Source organism: Carettochelys insculpta, chromosome 23 (assembly GCF_033958435.1).
Source record: "Carettochelys insculpta isolate YL-2023 chromosome 23, ASM3395843v1, whole genome shotgun sequence".
Taxonomy (NCBI): Eukaryota; Metazoa; Chordata; order Testudines; family Carettochelyidae; genus Carettochelys; species Carettochelys insculpta.
This window is the reverse complement of record NC_134159.1, coordinates 12176796-12190789: the sequence shown is the minus strand read 5'-3', so window position 1 is coordinate 12190789 and position 13994 is coordinate 12176796. Positions and strand designations below refer to the sequence as shown.

At 45.2% G+C, this 13994-nt stretch overlaps 2 protein-coding genes across 4 annotated transcripts in view; both read left to right on the top strand.

Annotated features, from left to right (window-relative positions):
• The window catches only part of SLC25A33 (solute carrier family 25 member 33), a 39003-nt gene extending 31106 nt beyond the window's left edge, over positions 1-7897 (top strand). For all 3 annotated transcript variants that reach the window (XM_074975598.1, XM_074975597.1, XM_074975596.1), the window contains 3 exons: positions 2231-2297; positions 3953-4236; positions 6400-7897. In XM_074975598.1, coding sequence (XP_074831699.1) covers positions 2231-2297; positions 3953-4236; positions 6400-6602 — 554 coding nt within the window. In that variant the 3' untranslated portion in view covers positions 6603-7897. The remainder of the gene's footprint in view (positions 1-2230; positions 2298-3952; positions 4237-6399) is intronic.
• A 5683-nt stretch (positions 7898-13580) lies between these two features.
• The window catches only part of TMEM201 (transmembrane protein 201), a 59112-nt gene continuing 58698 nt past the window's right edge, over positions 13581-13994 (top strand). Inside the window, exon 1 of the mRNA XM_075018038.1 lies at positions 13581-13869. Coding sequence (XP_074874139.1) covers positions 13757-13869 — 113 coding nt within the window. The 5' untranslated portion in view covers positions 13581-13756. The remainder of the gene's footprint in view (positions 13870-13994) is intronic.

Here is a 13994-nt window from a genome sequence, read left to right as displayed (position 1 = left end):
CTGTATACTATCATAACACCAAATGAAGGCACAACCTGCTTTTTATATAATGCAAAAATACCCAGATCTTCCTCAAAATGTTCATTTGGTCTCCCTGGGTTTGTGCACGCAGTGTGCTGCTAGGTCACACCATGGAGAAGAGCGTTCTTTTCAAGAAAGAGCTATCTCGTAAATGATCTCCATAAAAGATTGAGATCAGGAGAGGTGACTGAGTTCATGAAACACCAATGTTGTGAAGGGCACCTATAAGGAATCAAAGTACAGGGAATGTTGAAAATCAACTCTTCAGAACCAGAAACTTCCAGTTGTTTCCAAAAGAGGAAAGTAATTTGGCAAGGTCCTCTCTGGATCTCTGCAGAATTATAAATTCATGTTTGTGCAGAGGGTTATTGAAGTCAACTTATACAGCTGAGAATCAGGGAGGAATTAATTCCAAACAAGGGCATTTTACCAGCTATGTAACTGAGTTATGGGAAGCTTGGACTACAATGCTTTCAAAGTCGCCAAAAAGCATCTGGGAGGGGAGAAACACAATTCTAAAGGCGCCTGCCAGGAGAATACCCACATAAGACTTGTACATGCTGTAGTCACCCACATAAAAAATGCCTAACAACTGACCTACTGCAGTGGGCTCCCTATGTCATCCTGCATTGTACCGGGATGGGTTACCCACTGGAACAAGGAAATTAAGATGGGATTTTTCAAACGAACCTGTGGGAATTTCCAAAGGAGTTGGTCACACAAGTTCCTTAGGCCTGTTCTATCGTCATAGTTACACCAGTAAAACAATATGGGGCAGGGAGGAAAGGAGAATGTAACTTGTTACTGAAATACACTGAAAACCCATAAATACAATGAAATACCTCCAATAATACCAGTATAAAGTTATTTTTCTGGATTAGATTATTCTCCTTCCCATACAGGAATAGATTTGCCCGTATAAGCACTTTGGTGGTGGTATAATTGCATACCACCTGGGAAGCTGCAGTGCAAGACTCTCCTGGAATATATAAAAGCAGTACAATGTATGCATAGACCAGGCCTTAGTCTCTTTGACAGTCCTAATTTTAAAATAAATCATACCTTGTGTTACAGACAAAGCGCTGCCACTCATGAACAATGAGCAGCAATGTGTCATTGCCCCCTCTACTGGAGAAGGACACTGCTTGCATGTTTGAAATTGAAACGTAAAAGATTTAAGGGGTGGGAAGAGCTGAAGTTTCTAATGTCTCAATATTGAAGGCAGGCCTGCACTATAGGAGAAGATCAAATTAAAGTATACAGATACATTAATTACATAGCTGGAGTGGACATAACCGGGGGGGCAGGAGTCCCAACGCAGGTGCCCTGTAAATTCGATTTAGCACATCCCTACTAGGCACACTAAATCAAACTCTGGAAGATTGATGGCAGCAGGGTCGATCTTCTCTAGTGAAGATGTACCCTGAGTGAGTGTGCTAGTGCTGAGGAATATTTCAGCTTGTATAGAGGCCCTTTGAGTGTGGAAAACTGTGGAAAATAGTGTGCGTTTCTTCTGAAAATAGACTTTGCCATTTGCAGAGCAGGAGGAGGATGGTACGATGATGCTCCTGTGAACAGTAAAGAAATGTGAAATTGACAGAAATCGGCCAATCCCCAGTCAAAGTGGTTTTTAGATCAAATATTTTTTTAGTCTCTTTTTGTCAGTGTTGGGAAGGTACTTTGCTATTCTGGGCAAACTTCCTGCAAGATGACTGCACCAGCTTACTCAGACTTAAGTCACCGAACTGCCCATTATAAACTATTCTCAAATTAACTCCTTAAGAATGGATGGGTCAGTTAAGGATATGGCTCAACCATGCCACCTAGTCATGGAATATCCAGTACGGATGTATTTGTTCATGGATTTCCCTTGATCTCTAAGGACAAGTAATACATTATTTTAAAACCTATCAGTAAATGTAAATCTAATACAAGGCTGTTCACAGTAAGATGGGTTACATAATCATACCCATGCAGAGTGCTACACAAAATCTTGTGGTACAGAGAATGAATACTTCAAAGGGGAAACTTTCTGTGGTTCTGTAGTTATGCATTGGTTCCAAACTGACCACTGCCCCCCACCCCTGCACATCCTGCTGTGAAATCTCTAAAGACGTTGCCTCTGAGGACTATACAGCATTAAAGCTTAACATTTGTCATGGTTATTTCAGTAATCACTCCCTCTTAATTACACGTTTTTTCCTTTCAGCTTTTGTCACAAATTCCCTGATGAACCCCATATGGATGGTGAAAACCAGAATGCAACTGGAGCGGAAGTAAGCAAGAGAAACTGGTGCTATCTTAATTAAGAGGGTTCCCAGAACACTTACTCTTGCCCCTTCCATCGATAGGTCTGACAACCCTGATAGCACTTCTCTTATTTCCTGTTCAGCTCAACCCTCACCCTTTTAAGTCCCCATCCTGTTAGATGAACAGGATACAGCACAAGCCTGTCAGCACTGTACCTTAATTTGACAAGAGGGGTCACTACTGAAGAGGGGAAGGGTGGTTCAGTTAGTTCTCGCTCAAGACCCACATTTAGTTCCCAGCTGTGCCTTTGTGACCTTGGACAAGCTACTTAGTCCTTCTCTTTCTCTTAATTTTCCCCACCTCATATAGTGGTGGTGTTGAACCTAGATGCATTAAAGGTTGAGTCCCTCAGGTACTTTAGTAATGGGGGTCATCTTGTTATCAAAGAGAGACTCGCACTGGGCTCAAGGAAAAGCTCAGTACTGAGGAACTGCTCTGTGCCTCTCATGCAGCGTTTCCTCTTTTTTCCGTTCCTGGGCAGAATAACTTTTGTTACCTGCATCAAGGCATGTGCAGATGTGCACCACCAATAGAAACACATGTTGCCACCCTTGGTGGCTGTGGGTGCTCTGCTAATCAGCTGGGCAGCACCTGAATCTTTACTGGGCATCTGTCCAAGCAGCCAGTTTACAGGGAACACTGCCCCCATATAATAATACCAGCCACTAACAGTGGCTCTAAGTCATACAGAAGTGAGTTTTATGCAAGACCCTCTGTAACTGCTCAGCAGCTACATTCTGAATAATGTGAAGTTTTTTAAAACTTCTACAATTTAGGGTTGTTTAATTTCATTAATTTCATAGAACACTGTACTGGCAATAAAATGATTCTCTTCAGTGGTTTGAAGTCCTTTGGCTTTCCCCAGATACCCTACTATTCTTGACAATGCATCCTAGAGACAGTCTTATGTACAATTGGATAGTAATAGCTTTGAGCTGAATGATTCACAGTCATTAGTGGATGTGAAAGCTGAGGGATTTATAGCACAGCAAGAGCATTGCTACGGTTAAAGTTATGTTAATAATGCAACACTTTAAAATGGCAATTTTTTTTCCCTGGGGATATATATGTTGGGTGATGGATCAGAAAGCTACTATGATGTACTTGACTGTGTGTTGCCTTATGCAGGTTATAAATGATTTAAAAAGCTTGACTTCAGTAGGTCACTAGGTGGCACCTCTGCTTGTTACTGAAGAATCATTCCTCATGCAGACCTTTTGTCTCTGGCCTTGCCACCAGCAGACAGGAAGGAAACTGCTGGCTCAGTAGAAAGCAAGGGTCCTTCCCTGGTGCAATTATTAAAGCACTAACTTATGACAAACTAGCCAGGCCTAGATCTGGAGAGACTAGCACAAGTGTCTATTAGCTGACTGGAAAAGCCAAATGTGTGCACACATAGCATTACCATTCTGCTATGGGCATTTGAAATGTGACTACAATGCCAAAAGCAATGAAAAAGAACATTTGAAAGTCTCTGCGAAGCATTCCTAGAAAATTCCTGCTGTTGCACTTAACAGAGAGCCACTCGTGTGCCTTGAATCACTTTTCATTTGTAACAGCTCTGTAGTTTGAGTTCTGACTTTTGCCTTACTCTAACCCTTTTTTAATTCTCTCCCTTTAGAGTCAGAGGTTCAAAGCCAATGAATGCTTTGCAGTGTGCTAGATATGTTTATCGGACAGAAGGTGTTCGTGGGTTTTACAGAGGCTTGACAGCCTCTTATGCTGGGATTTCAGAGACCATAATCTGCTTTGCTATTTATGAGAATTTAAAGAAGCACCTGAAGTCTGTCCAGCTGTCTCCTTCCTCTACTAATGGAACCAAGAGGAACTCCACAAACTTTTTTGGACTGATGTTTGCTGCTGCTGTTTCTAAGGGCTGCGCCTCCTGTATTGCTTATCCGCATGGTATGTTGAACTCTCCATTTACAAGAGCAGTAGAACAGCTGTTGTCTGTACCAGTCAATGGCCCACTGTGTTGTAACATTCTTATTAATCTGGGTATTTACAGATGTCATGTAACTGTGCTGATGCTGTGTACCAAGACCTTTGGCTTTGTTCCTATTACTCCTTGCTAGCTGAATTGCTGGGACTTCCTGAGGGAGGTTTTGCTGCAGAAAGCTAACTCTTCTCCTTCTGCTCCCTAGTCTCACTAACAGCCTCATCCAGCTCCTCAGCTGTAGGAGTAGGGAGAGTGTGTGTTTTATTTTTATTACCTCCAGTCATTCATGCAGCACTCAATGTGAGCTAAGTGCTTTGCAGAACACACAAACTGTTCTGTCCTGAAGATATGCAAGGAGGAAGAAAAGGCTGGAGCACGACAAGGTTGCAGCATTTTGAATTATGCAGGTCGTGATTAAACAGATGCCCCATCCGTCTTAAAAACAGCAGAGAGGGGCTTGGCAGGGATTAACATGCAGTGAGAGTGATGCCTGGGCCGATGAAGATTTATGGGTGTTCCACACCAAACAGTTAGCATGGAGAAAGCTGCTGAAGTGAGAGATGGAAATGGGGTAATGAAGCTGGTTCTAAAATGCCCCTGATTCTTTTTGCTTATCTGGCAGCATGGTAGGTCTTTACTCCATTGTATGCTGTGCTCTGTGGAAAAATCAGCCTCCCTTCACATCTCTCTACCAACTTCTTTCCTTCCTTGTAAAATCAAAGCCATAGATACTGGCTGTTAACATTGTTTGAATTCTTCGCCTGATACCCTTTAGAGGCTACCATTAAAATGCTCCTCTGGGCTTTTACCTCATGTTCTCCACACTAACTTTCAAGTAAATAGATGGAAGAGAGCAGGTGTAGGGGGGGAGAAAAGACCATGAAATCTGATTATCAGAGCCATGGACTTAATTTACTTTTAGTCAGAAACTAATTTATTTCATTCCTGAACATTTTTTCCCCCTTTTTAAAACATCCTTGGTACCAATGTTCCCCCTAACCTTTTCCATCAATGTGCAGAATAAAATTTTTGTGCACCATGGCATGTGCGAATATATACCACCAGTAGAAACAAAACTGAGCTATGGGCACTCTGCTAAGCAGCTGGGGCAGTACAAGCACACAGTTAACCGGGAACACTGCTCAGTGCCTTGTTTGTTAGCATGCAGCTAATATAGATTTCATATGCCCATCCATGCTCTGAACCTATATGATGCCTTCTGTACCAGAGCTCTCCACACAGATTAGATGAGGCCAGATTTGTATTGCAGCTATACAAACTGCTTTTTACTTCTACCATACCTGAATAGTATATAAATGTATGCGCAAATGAGTTGGGTGAGAAAAAAATCTACCATAACTTGTTTCTTGAAGGTGTGTTTGGATCACAAATTACAAGTGGCTCCTATCTAAGGCAGTAGTCGCCCTTGCCATGAAACACACAAAGTTAATGCCCCACACACCATGCAGGTACTCCCACAAATCTGATTCCTTTCCAAAGCTGCCCAGAAAAAATAGATGTACTTTGCAACATGGTCTGAAGTTCCCAGCGCTCTTGGAACAGAGGCAGCTTGTTTCAGAGCTGCCAGTCCCTCACAAAAAGCACTGTACGGCAAGCCACCTCTCATGAAATCAACTAGAATCCTGCACAAGTGGATCTATTGATCACAACTGTGGCCTTGAACAACAGTGTAGCTATGCCAAATCAAAAGTGGTCTCTGTCTTTCATAGTAAATGCCACCAAGCCACCCCATATGTCAGTTTCAGGAGAGCACAGGCCTATTTAACTCTGTTCCCCATTTGTGAAACACAATATGGGAAATGTGAGCAGCAACTGAGGAAGTGGTCAGCTGAGTAGCAGCCCTCATGTGCAAATCATCCATTCATTGTGCAGTTTGGTGTTTACATGGAAGTGGAAAAGCAATTTTAATGTCCTGCATTGCCTGGCAAGCAGTGCCTCAGAACTGCAGGATTTGTAACTGTTGGTGAGCAGAGTATTCGAGAGGAACCTTATTTGTCCGGGATGAGGTTCTGATTACTCTGAGCTATGCAGGCTCTTTCCTAACCTGTAAAGGTTGCTGGACTGGAGGATTTTGCTGAAAATGCTAACCTAGTGCTCTGTTTCCCCAGAGGTCATACGGACAAGACTGCGAGAGGAGGGCACAAAATACAAGACTTTCTTTCAGACAGCTCGTCTGGTAGCACGTGAGGAAGGCTACCTGGCCTTCTATAGAGGACTGTTTGCCCAGCTCATCAGGCAGATACCAAACACAGCCATTGTGTTGTCCACCTATGAGTTAATTGTGTATCTGTTGGAAGACCGCACTAAGTAGCAGAGCCAGGGAGCATCCTCTGGAAAATAAAATTAAAAAAAAAATGGACATTGAGCAAGTAGCCATTTCAGAGACTGACACAGGTGATGCTGATGGAGAAAAGATAAGTCTTGGATCACCTGCGGGACACTTTTTCCTTTTGGAGTCATGCTTTTCTGGAAGGTTTCAACTCATTAACGTTAATAGTTAATTATAACTTTTTAAGTTAAGGAGCAAGAATTCAGAATTAAACCACTACTAAATTAAATCATGCTATTTAATTTATATATGTTTGGTTTGTCATTTTCATTAAGCATAGGTCTACGTGTTGTGTGTATATATATAACTGTGCTATTGAGGTGTATCTTGGATTGATACTCATTTAAAACTGTATTGAAATGGGAAAGGAACTGGTTTTGAGTCCAAAACTGAAACCTCCTACCACTGGTGTCACAAGTTACCATTTTCCGGAAGTATTGAAGCTTGATGCCCCAAGACTTTTCAGTGGGCTTCATGGCTGATCTATGGGGCACAGTATTAATCCACCCACGTGAGCTTTTGGAATGGGGTACTGAGCATGGTGAGGCAGCTTTGTAACATGTATCTCAACCAGTGTGAAATGTTCATGCCAGAATCTCCAGGAAAATAGTCCTGTAAGGGTTAAGCAAAATAGCTTCCATGAGATAATCCATGCTTGGGAGGGCACCTAATTTTAAGGTTTGCATCATTTACGTCATTAATCTTTTACTTTCCCCACCTCCAACCGTGAGTTTTTTCAAATGGCCTGGGGAAATCAGCACAAAAATTCGAGTTATGAAGGCAACTCTTGAACTCTACTTTCTCATGCAATATCTAGGAGCCAAACAGTTTTAGTGAATCATCAATAATTATTATTAGTCTGACTTCCTCCTTAGGAATAGCAGCTTGGTGACTGGAATGCAGTCATGCACATCTTACCTCCTGTTGACCCTTGCTACCTCACTGTAATAAATAAAAAACACGTAAAGCTATGTAATGAGACTTAAGGAAACAATTTATAAAAATGGAGAGACAGCTCTTAGGCCAGTCCAACCTACTGGTCTGTTCTCTCCCCACTTCACATAGGTTCAGTAATTTCTTGTGTGCTCAAGAGACCAGATAGAATGCTTCTGCCCTACCACTTTGGTCATCTTTCCTCACCAGTCAATGATATCACCTGCCTCTCAATTCTAAATGGCACACCCTGCAAAACTGTAATCTTTCTTAGGGCTATTAAAATGTTCTTACACTTAAGCAGTCATTTATGTTGTTGTAGTATCCAGTGGCCTAGATATCACTGTCCCAGAGACCATTGCTGGGTGTCTCTGGGTAATTTTTTTGTGGGGGGGGGGGGCGGGACTTAAAGGGTTACATGTGGTTTTGCCTTTTAGACTGGCCACACTGTGTTCTTGTACCCATTTGTGTAATTTGTTTTGACAGCTGAGACAAATGCTACAGTGCGAGAGCAATCATCTTCTGTCTTTTCTACAGCTGAACTGAACAACTGAACTGCTCATGACTTCAGCGGGTATTGAATTCTTGGGGATATACAAGTGTTTGTATCTCCCACTTCACGAAGGGGCAAACCCAGTCTGCGGAAGGTTTTAACAAATTGTTAGGAAAAAGCCCAGGAGTGAGGCTAGGGTTCTAGAATCCTGTCTGCTTGTAAAAACTCTAATGAAAATAACCATCATGATTAGAAACCATCCAATTACTGACTGACTCTGTCCCTGTAACAAAATGCCAGTCTGGGTGCTCTCAGTTAAGCCCCCATCAAGGACAATTGCAGAGAATGGGAAAAAAGACAAGCATATCTTACAGATGAGACACGATGTAGCTAGAAGAAATTATTAATCTTTGCAGTAGTTCATTAGAAAGGTGAGAATGTAACTTTAATTTGAATTGAAAATAAAAATTAAACAGTTGAATAAACTAGAAATTGTGGAAGGACTTTTTTAAAATAGTTTTGCTTCTTGTCTCTCTTTAAAACCTTTTGTGGGAATCAAAACAGTCATGCCAATCTTCCTCTAATTATGAAAAACATTTTTTTCTGCTTATTTCACAAATTGAATCTGAGAACCACTTTCTTAAACCATATAACTCTGGTTTTTCGTGTACATTGTTTCATTTTTACTGCCTTGGTCAGTTACTGCCTTTTTAAGAAAAAGGGAAATTAATGGCTTGCTTGAAAGAATTCTCAGAATTTGAGATTACAAAGTTTTTGTTTGCTTTAAATATCTAAACTTGTTCAGTCAGTTGTTTTGGGTTGTTTTTTAAATTAAGGACCTCAGCAAATAATTGGTAGGGACTGAACGTATGATATTGACAGCTGTTGGCAGATGCACTGAAGTTTAAATTATTCTTTCATCTTACCCTTTAGTTTAACTTCTTGGATTTTAGTGTAAGGCTGATCCTGTAAAGATTTATACACCTTTTAACATCATGCTTTGTGAGTAATGTCTCACTGAAGTCTGCTTCACCAAGTCTAAGCTTAACTCCATTATGGGAGGGAAGGACTGGACATAGTTCAAGGGACATCCATTTTAAAAAAAAAAAACAACCCTAAAAGCCAGGGATTCCTTTTTCTGCTGAGATGTTTACAATGTGTTTTCCACAATGGATGTGGTCTTCCTTTTAAAAAAAAATAATTCTGTTTGGGTAGTGAAAATATACTAGTTTCACTTCCAGGTTCTTGCATCCCAGTACTATGTTGCAAATATTAGGTAATATCCTGGCCCCATCAAAATCAGTGGCAAAACGCCCATTGACGATCGTGATTTCACCCATTGTAAGAGAGTGGCTCAGGATGTCAGTTTCTATAAGTCTGTCTTTTGCAGTAGGTCTGAGAGAACTGACAAGGATGCTAACCAGTGAGATCTGGGGAGTCTAGCTACATGAGAGGATTATAAGGTGTGGCGTTCTGGTTCCTCACAATGCCGCTGGCATGAGTGGTTATGGTGATGTTTATATTATGGCAAGGTCTAGAGGAAGCAGTGCAGTCATTTGTCATTTTTATTTCCTCCAGCCCTGAAGAGTTTGTTTTATTCATTCCACTTTCTATTCCCCTGTCTTTTGCAGCCCTGCTTCATTTGTGGTACTCATGTGGAAGCAGCAGGAAAAGGAAAAAGAAATTGTAAGCAACTTGACCAATGCCAGATGGAAGGAAGGAGTCAGTCAGGCTTAGAATACAGGTGTCGCAGTCAAATTTTCCTACTGTCCATTGATTCTGGGTGCCCAGTTTTTGAAACAGTTTGGGCTTTTGTTTTCAAAACTGCTCACACCTGGAATTTCATTTGATGTCAGTGGAAACAGTGCGTAGTTGGCCCTCTGGACAATTAGGCCAAATGCGAGTGTCCAGAAGCTGACACACACAAACTAGTGCCTGTTTCTTAAAAGCAGCCTTTTTTTGGTCTGTCTGAGGCTGCACCGCTGTTGAACTGACTGTATGTATAGCCAAAGAACACTGTTTGGTCAGCCAAAGAGCTGCCCTACCTAACAGCCAGCCATAAGCAGCAGCCCAAGTGCCACTTCCCTTTTACAGCTGTCAACTGGGGTGAGGAACTGCGACAGAGTGCCAGGCAAGAGCATTTACTGACATTCTGGGGGTTGGGAGGTGGGGAGCAAGTCTGCCTCTATCAGAAGGCCCCTGCCCCAGCCTGAGGGTAGGAGCACCAAACCCAAGTAAAGACCAGGCACAACAAATGATTACACAGGTACAGAAATGTGTCAGAATTTCAAAAGCAGGGAGACAGGGATGCACTCTGGTCACTCACTGAGAGGAGTTGCACCTAACTGATAGGCTGAGGAGAACTGAGAGGGTAATCAGGCTATTAGGCAGAGGGTACAACAAACACAGGAAAGAAGCAGGATGGGAGAGACTGGTCTTATATGTTACTCTGGGGAGCTGAGGGCTCCATAGTACTGGTGAAGAGAGGCTATATAGGGGTGTTGGAGGCTAATATTGTAAATAAGATACCAGATTTTTTTACCTGAAAAAGGCCTCTGAGCAGAGGCAGGAGAGAGAGAGCCCTGCCACACATGGGGCCTGTCTGGGATCTTACCCACCACAACGATTTGGTGGCCTAGCTAATGGAAGAGACTGCAATGGCTGGTTAAACAAGACCCTGCGCAGTTTCCAACAATCCCATCACATGGAGAGGTGGGGCGTTCCTGTGGCAGGATTTCACAAGAGAACAAATCAATGAGCAGCAGCAACAGCTCCTACAGAAAGTGGTGAGTCCTATGATAGGGGATAGTAATCAGATTGAGGGTCGAAGTCCTATGTATGATGGACCTTGTTGATAACTGTGATGCATTCTGGGCACTTTGGAGAGGATAGTTATGGATGCAGGTTGAGATAGCGGAACCTAGGCCCTGAGGCTGGCTCCCTCTCTGGGGGAGAAGCCCGAGTAGCCTGAATGAGGCGTAAGCCAGGAATTACCTTGGAGCAGTTAGAGCTGTCTACAGAGCAGTACAGCCAAAAGGTCTGATCAGCAAGTTGGGCTGGGGGTTTATGGTCTCAAGCACAGCCCCAAAGGCTGATGGACTGGGTCATCTGCTGACTAAGAGCAGATACCCAAACAATGGGGCAAATAACTGTTCTAGCACCAGAACTTCCATTATTTCAGGGCCTTCCTCAGAACATATGAGGGTTTGACTACACTAGATCAATGCTGCAGTGATCGATCCACTGGTCACTGATTTGCTGTGTCTGCCTAGATGCAATAGATCAACCTCTGAGTGCTCTCATGTTGACTCGTGCTCCACCAGGACAAGAAGAGTAGCCGGAGCCAACAGGCAAGAGCAGCTCCTGCTGAGCTTACTACAGTATCTAATGCGCGGTAAGTATGTTAACTAGCTATACTGTTTGCATAGCTGAAGTTGCATAGGTTAGATGGATGGTTTGTGTATGGGAAGGGGAGTGTTGCATAAACTAGGCCTGAGTGTGGGTCAGGACACAACTACCTAGTATGGGGGATATGGCTGTGATATTTATTGACTGTGGAATGCACAGATGGATTTTCTCAGGAAAGTGGGACAATCGTAAGGGTCTGGAGCTTGGGAAGCAAACCAGAGCCCCTCAGCAGGAAGAAAATAGAGACAAACAGGAATTCCAACTGGGGCTCAACCTATTGCATGCTCCCACTGCAGGTAAAAGGGGTTGCCTGTATACTGACTGTGGTTTTGCTGAATTTTGAGTGGCTGTCCTGTCCAGATGTGTTGGGCACTAACTGGAACCCCTTCCCAAAAGGGAAACAAGGTGGTATAAGGAATCCCACTAGGGAAAAGGAAACCAGGGGGAGCAGAGTGAGTCTGAAGGAGAAGCTTTAAAAGCCTCCAGATGACAGAGTCAGGAGAAAAGAGAGTCCTTCAGAAAATTGAGGGAATAGGAAACAGGTACAGACTGAGGGACCTATGGAGTCCCCTGCCACACATCCTCTTGGAGAAGAAACCCAGGTGTGTTTCGGAGCACTGCGAGAACTAATGGCTCTGAGTGATGGCAGGAATAAAGGCAGTAGCTTTGATCTATTGCCAGATATCAAGGGAGAGAAGCAATTGCCCAATGTGTGACAACTTGTGGGCTGAGACTGAGCTGTGGGGGTCTCCTCCTCCCACGAAGCAGGAGGGTAGAGATTGAGTGGACTCTACAAGACTGACTCAATTGATCACCTGAGAGAGAGACTCAGAGGGTGGCACTTCTGATAGGGGAGAGGGGAAAGAATCTTACTGGCAAGTAAGGGCAGAGGTGTGTGACAGACTGCTGGGCATGCTGGTCACTACACACTGAATTCATTACCCCACAGCAGACCTTAAGGAGAGCTGTGCCTAACTGATGGGGGGAGGAGGAGAATGGAGAGACCCATTAAGCAGATGGTACTAAAGGCAGAGGCAGGAAGTGCAGGGCAACAGCCACGAGCCTGCTCCTGCGTGCTTGTCCCAGGAGCTGAGAGTTCTCCAGGACTGTTAGAGAAGCACTGTATAGACCCAGCGTACAGGTGATGGAAAGAAAACTAGTATTGTAAATAAAGTGCACCAGGTGTTCAACTAGAAAGATCTCTGCTGTCTGGATTTGAGCAGCTGCAGGACAGAGAGGGCCCTGTTACTCTTCCATCACAGACCAATTAGTCTTCTTCCAGACTAGTAACTCTAGCCATAGGCTCTGAAAGCCAGCAAGGGGCAGCTGTAGAGGGGACCTATAACTAACCTGCATTTGTCAAGTAAAACTAACAGGCTGTCTTAAACTTTCTTTCGAAGGCCAGTAACTTGCTGAAAAACTGAGACCTGGCCACTCGTAAAACGGGAGGCAGATGCAGGCCTGGGCCTTGCCGGTGCGTACCGCCCCCAGCTAGCAGATTTCCCAAAACGACAGGGGGATAACTGCTCAATTCAAGTGGAGGGCAAAGTACAGAACTGGCCCGTGCAAGCCCCAAACTGGATCTGCAACATTTTCCTAGAATCAGCAGCCCAGCGAGGGAAAGTAGTTTGACTGCTGAGAGGACCTGTCACAGCGGCGCTCCCTAGACCCCCGACCGCTCTGCACGCCCCGCTTACTCCGCACGATTTTACCATTTCACAACCAGCCTCTTCCAGCCTGCCCTTCCCCTGCGTCTCATGACCAATCCCGGCTGCTCTTTGACCACTGCCCTCCTCTTCCTCGCCTCTGCCATGGCAGCCGCCGCGCGCGCCTGAATCACACCCCGCCTTCTTCCCCCGCCCCCGATTCACAGCCCCGCTCAGCACGATATTGGCCTTTCACGCCGCATCCTCCACTCCCACGCCCACCTCCGCGCTCCAGCCCGGGCAGCCGCAGGAGCCGAGGGGCCTCCTAAGCGTGAGTCACTTTCACGCTTCCCCCTGCGCCGAGCCTCCCAGATCCTTCCTCCCTCCCTCCCTCTCTGCCCGTCGCTGATTGGCTGAACGGTGGGTGCGCTGCGGTGAAGAGGGGCGGCCGGCGGCGCTTACAAAGCGCGGCGGCGAAGGTCAGCGGCCGGCGATTGGCTCGCGAGGAAGCGCGTGGAGGGCCGGGCGCGTTCCGCCGCGCGGCTACTCCGCGTTCGGAGCGGCCCCCGAACGTTCCACGGGCGGCTACAGAACGTTCCACGAACCGCTACTGGCCGTTCCAACGCGGGCCGCTGCCGAGCCCCGCGTCTCCGGCCATGGAGGCAGTCAGCGCGCTGCTGGCCGGCTGGCCGGCTGCCGGCCTGGCCGGAGGGCTGGGGGTCACCGTCTGCGCTGCCGCCGGGCTGCTCCTTTACAAGATCGCGAGGAGGTAAGGGGCGGCCTCTTCTGCCGCGTGGGGCGCGGGAACCCGATCCGAGCCGGCCTGCTGTCTCCGGGCTCCGCCAGGCGCGCTGCAGGCAGGAGGCGAGCTCAGCCGGGGAGCTGGGCTTTCCC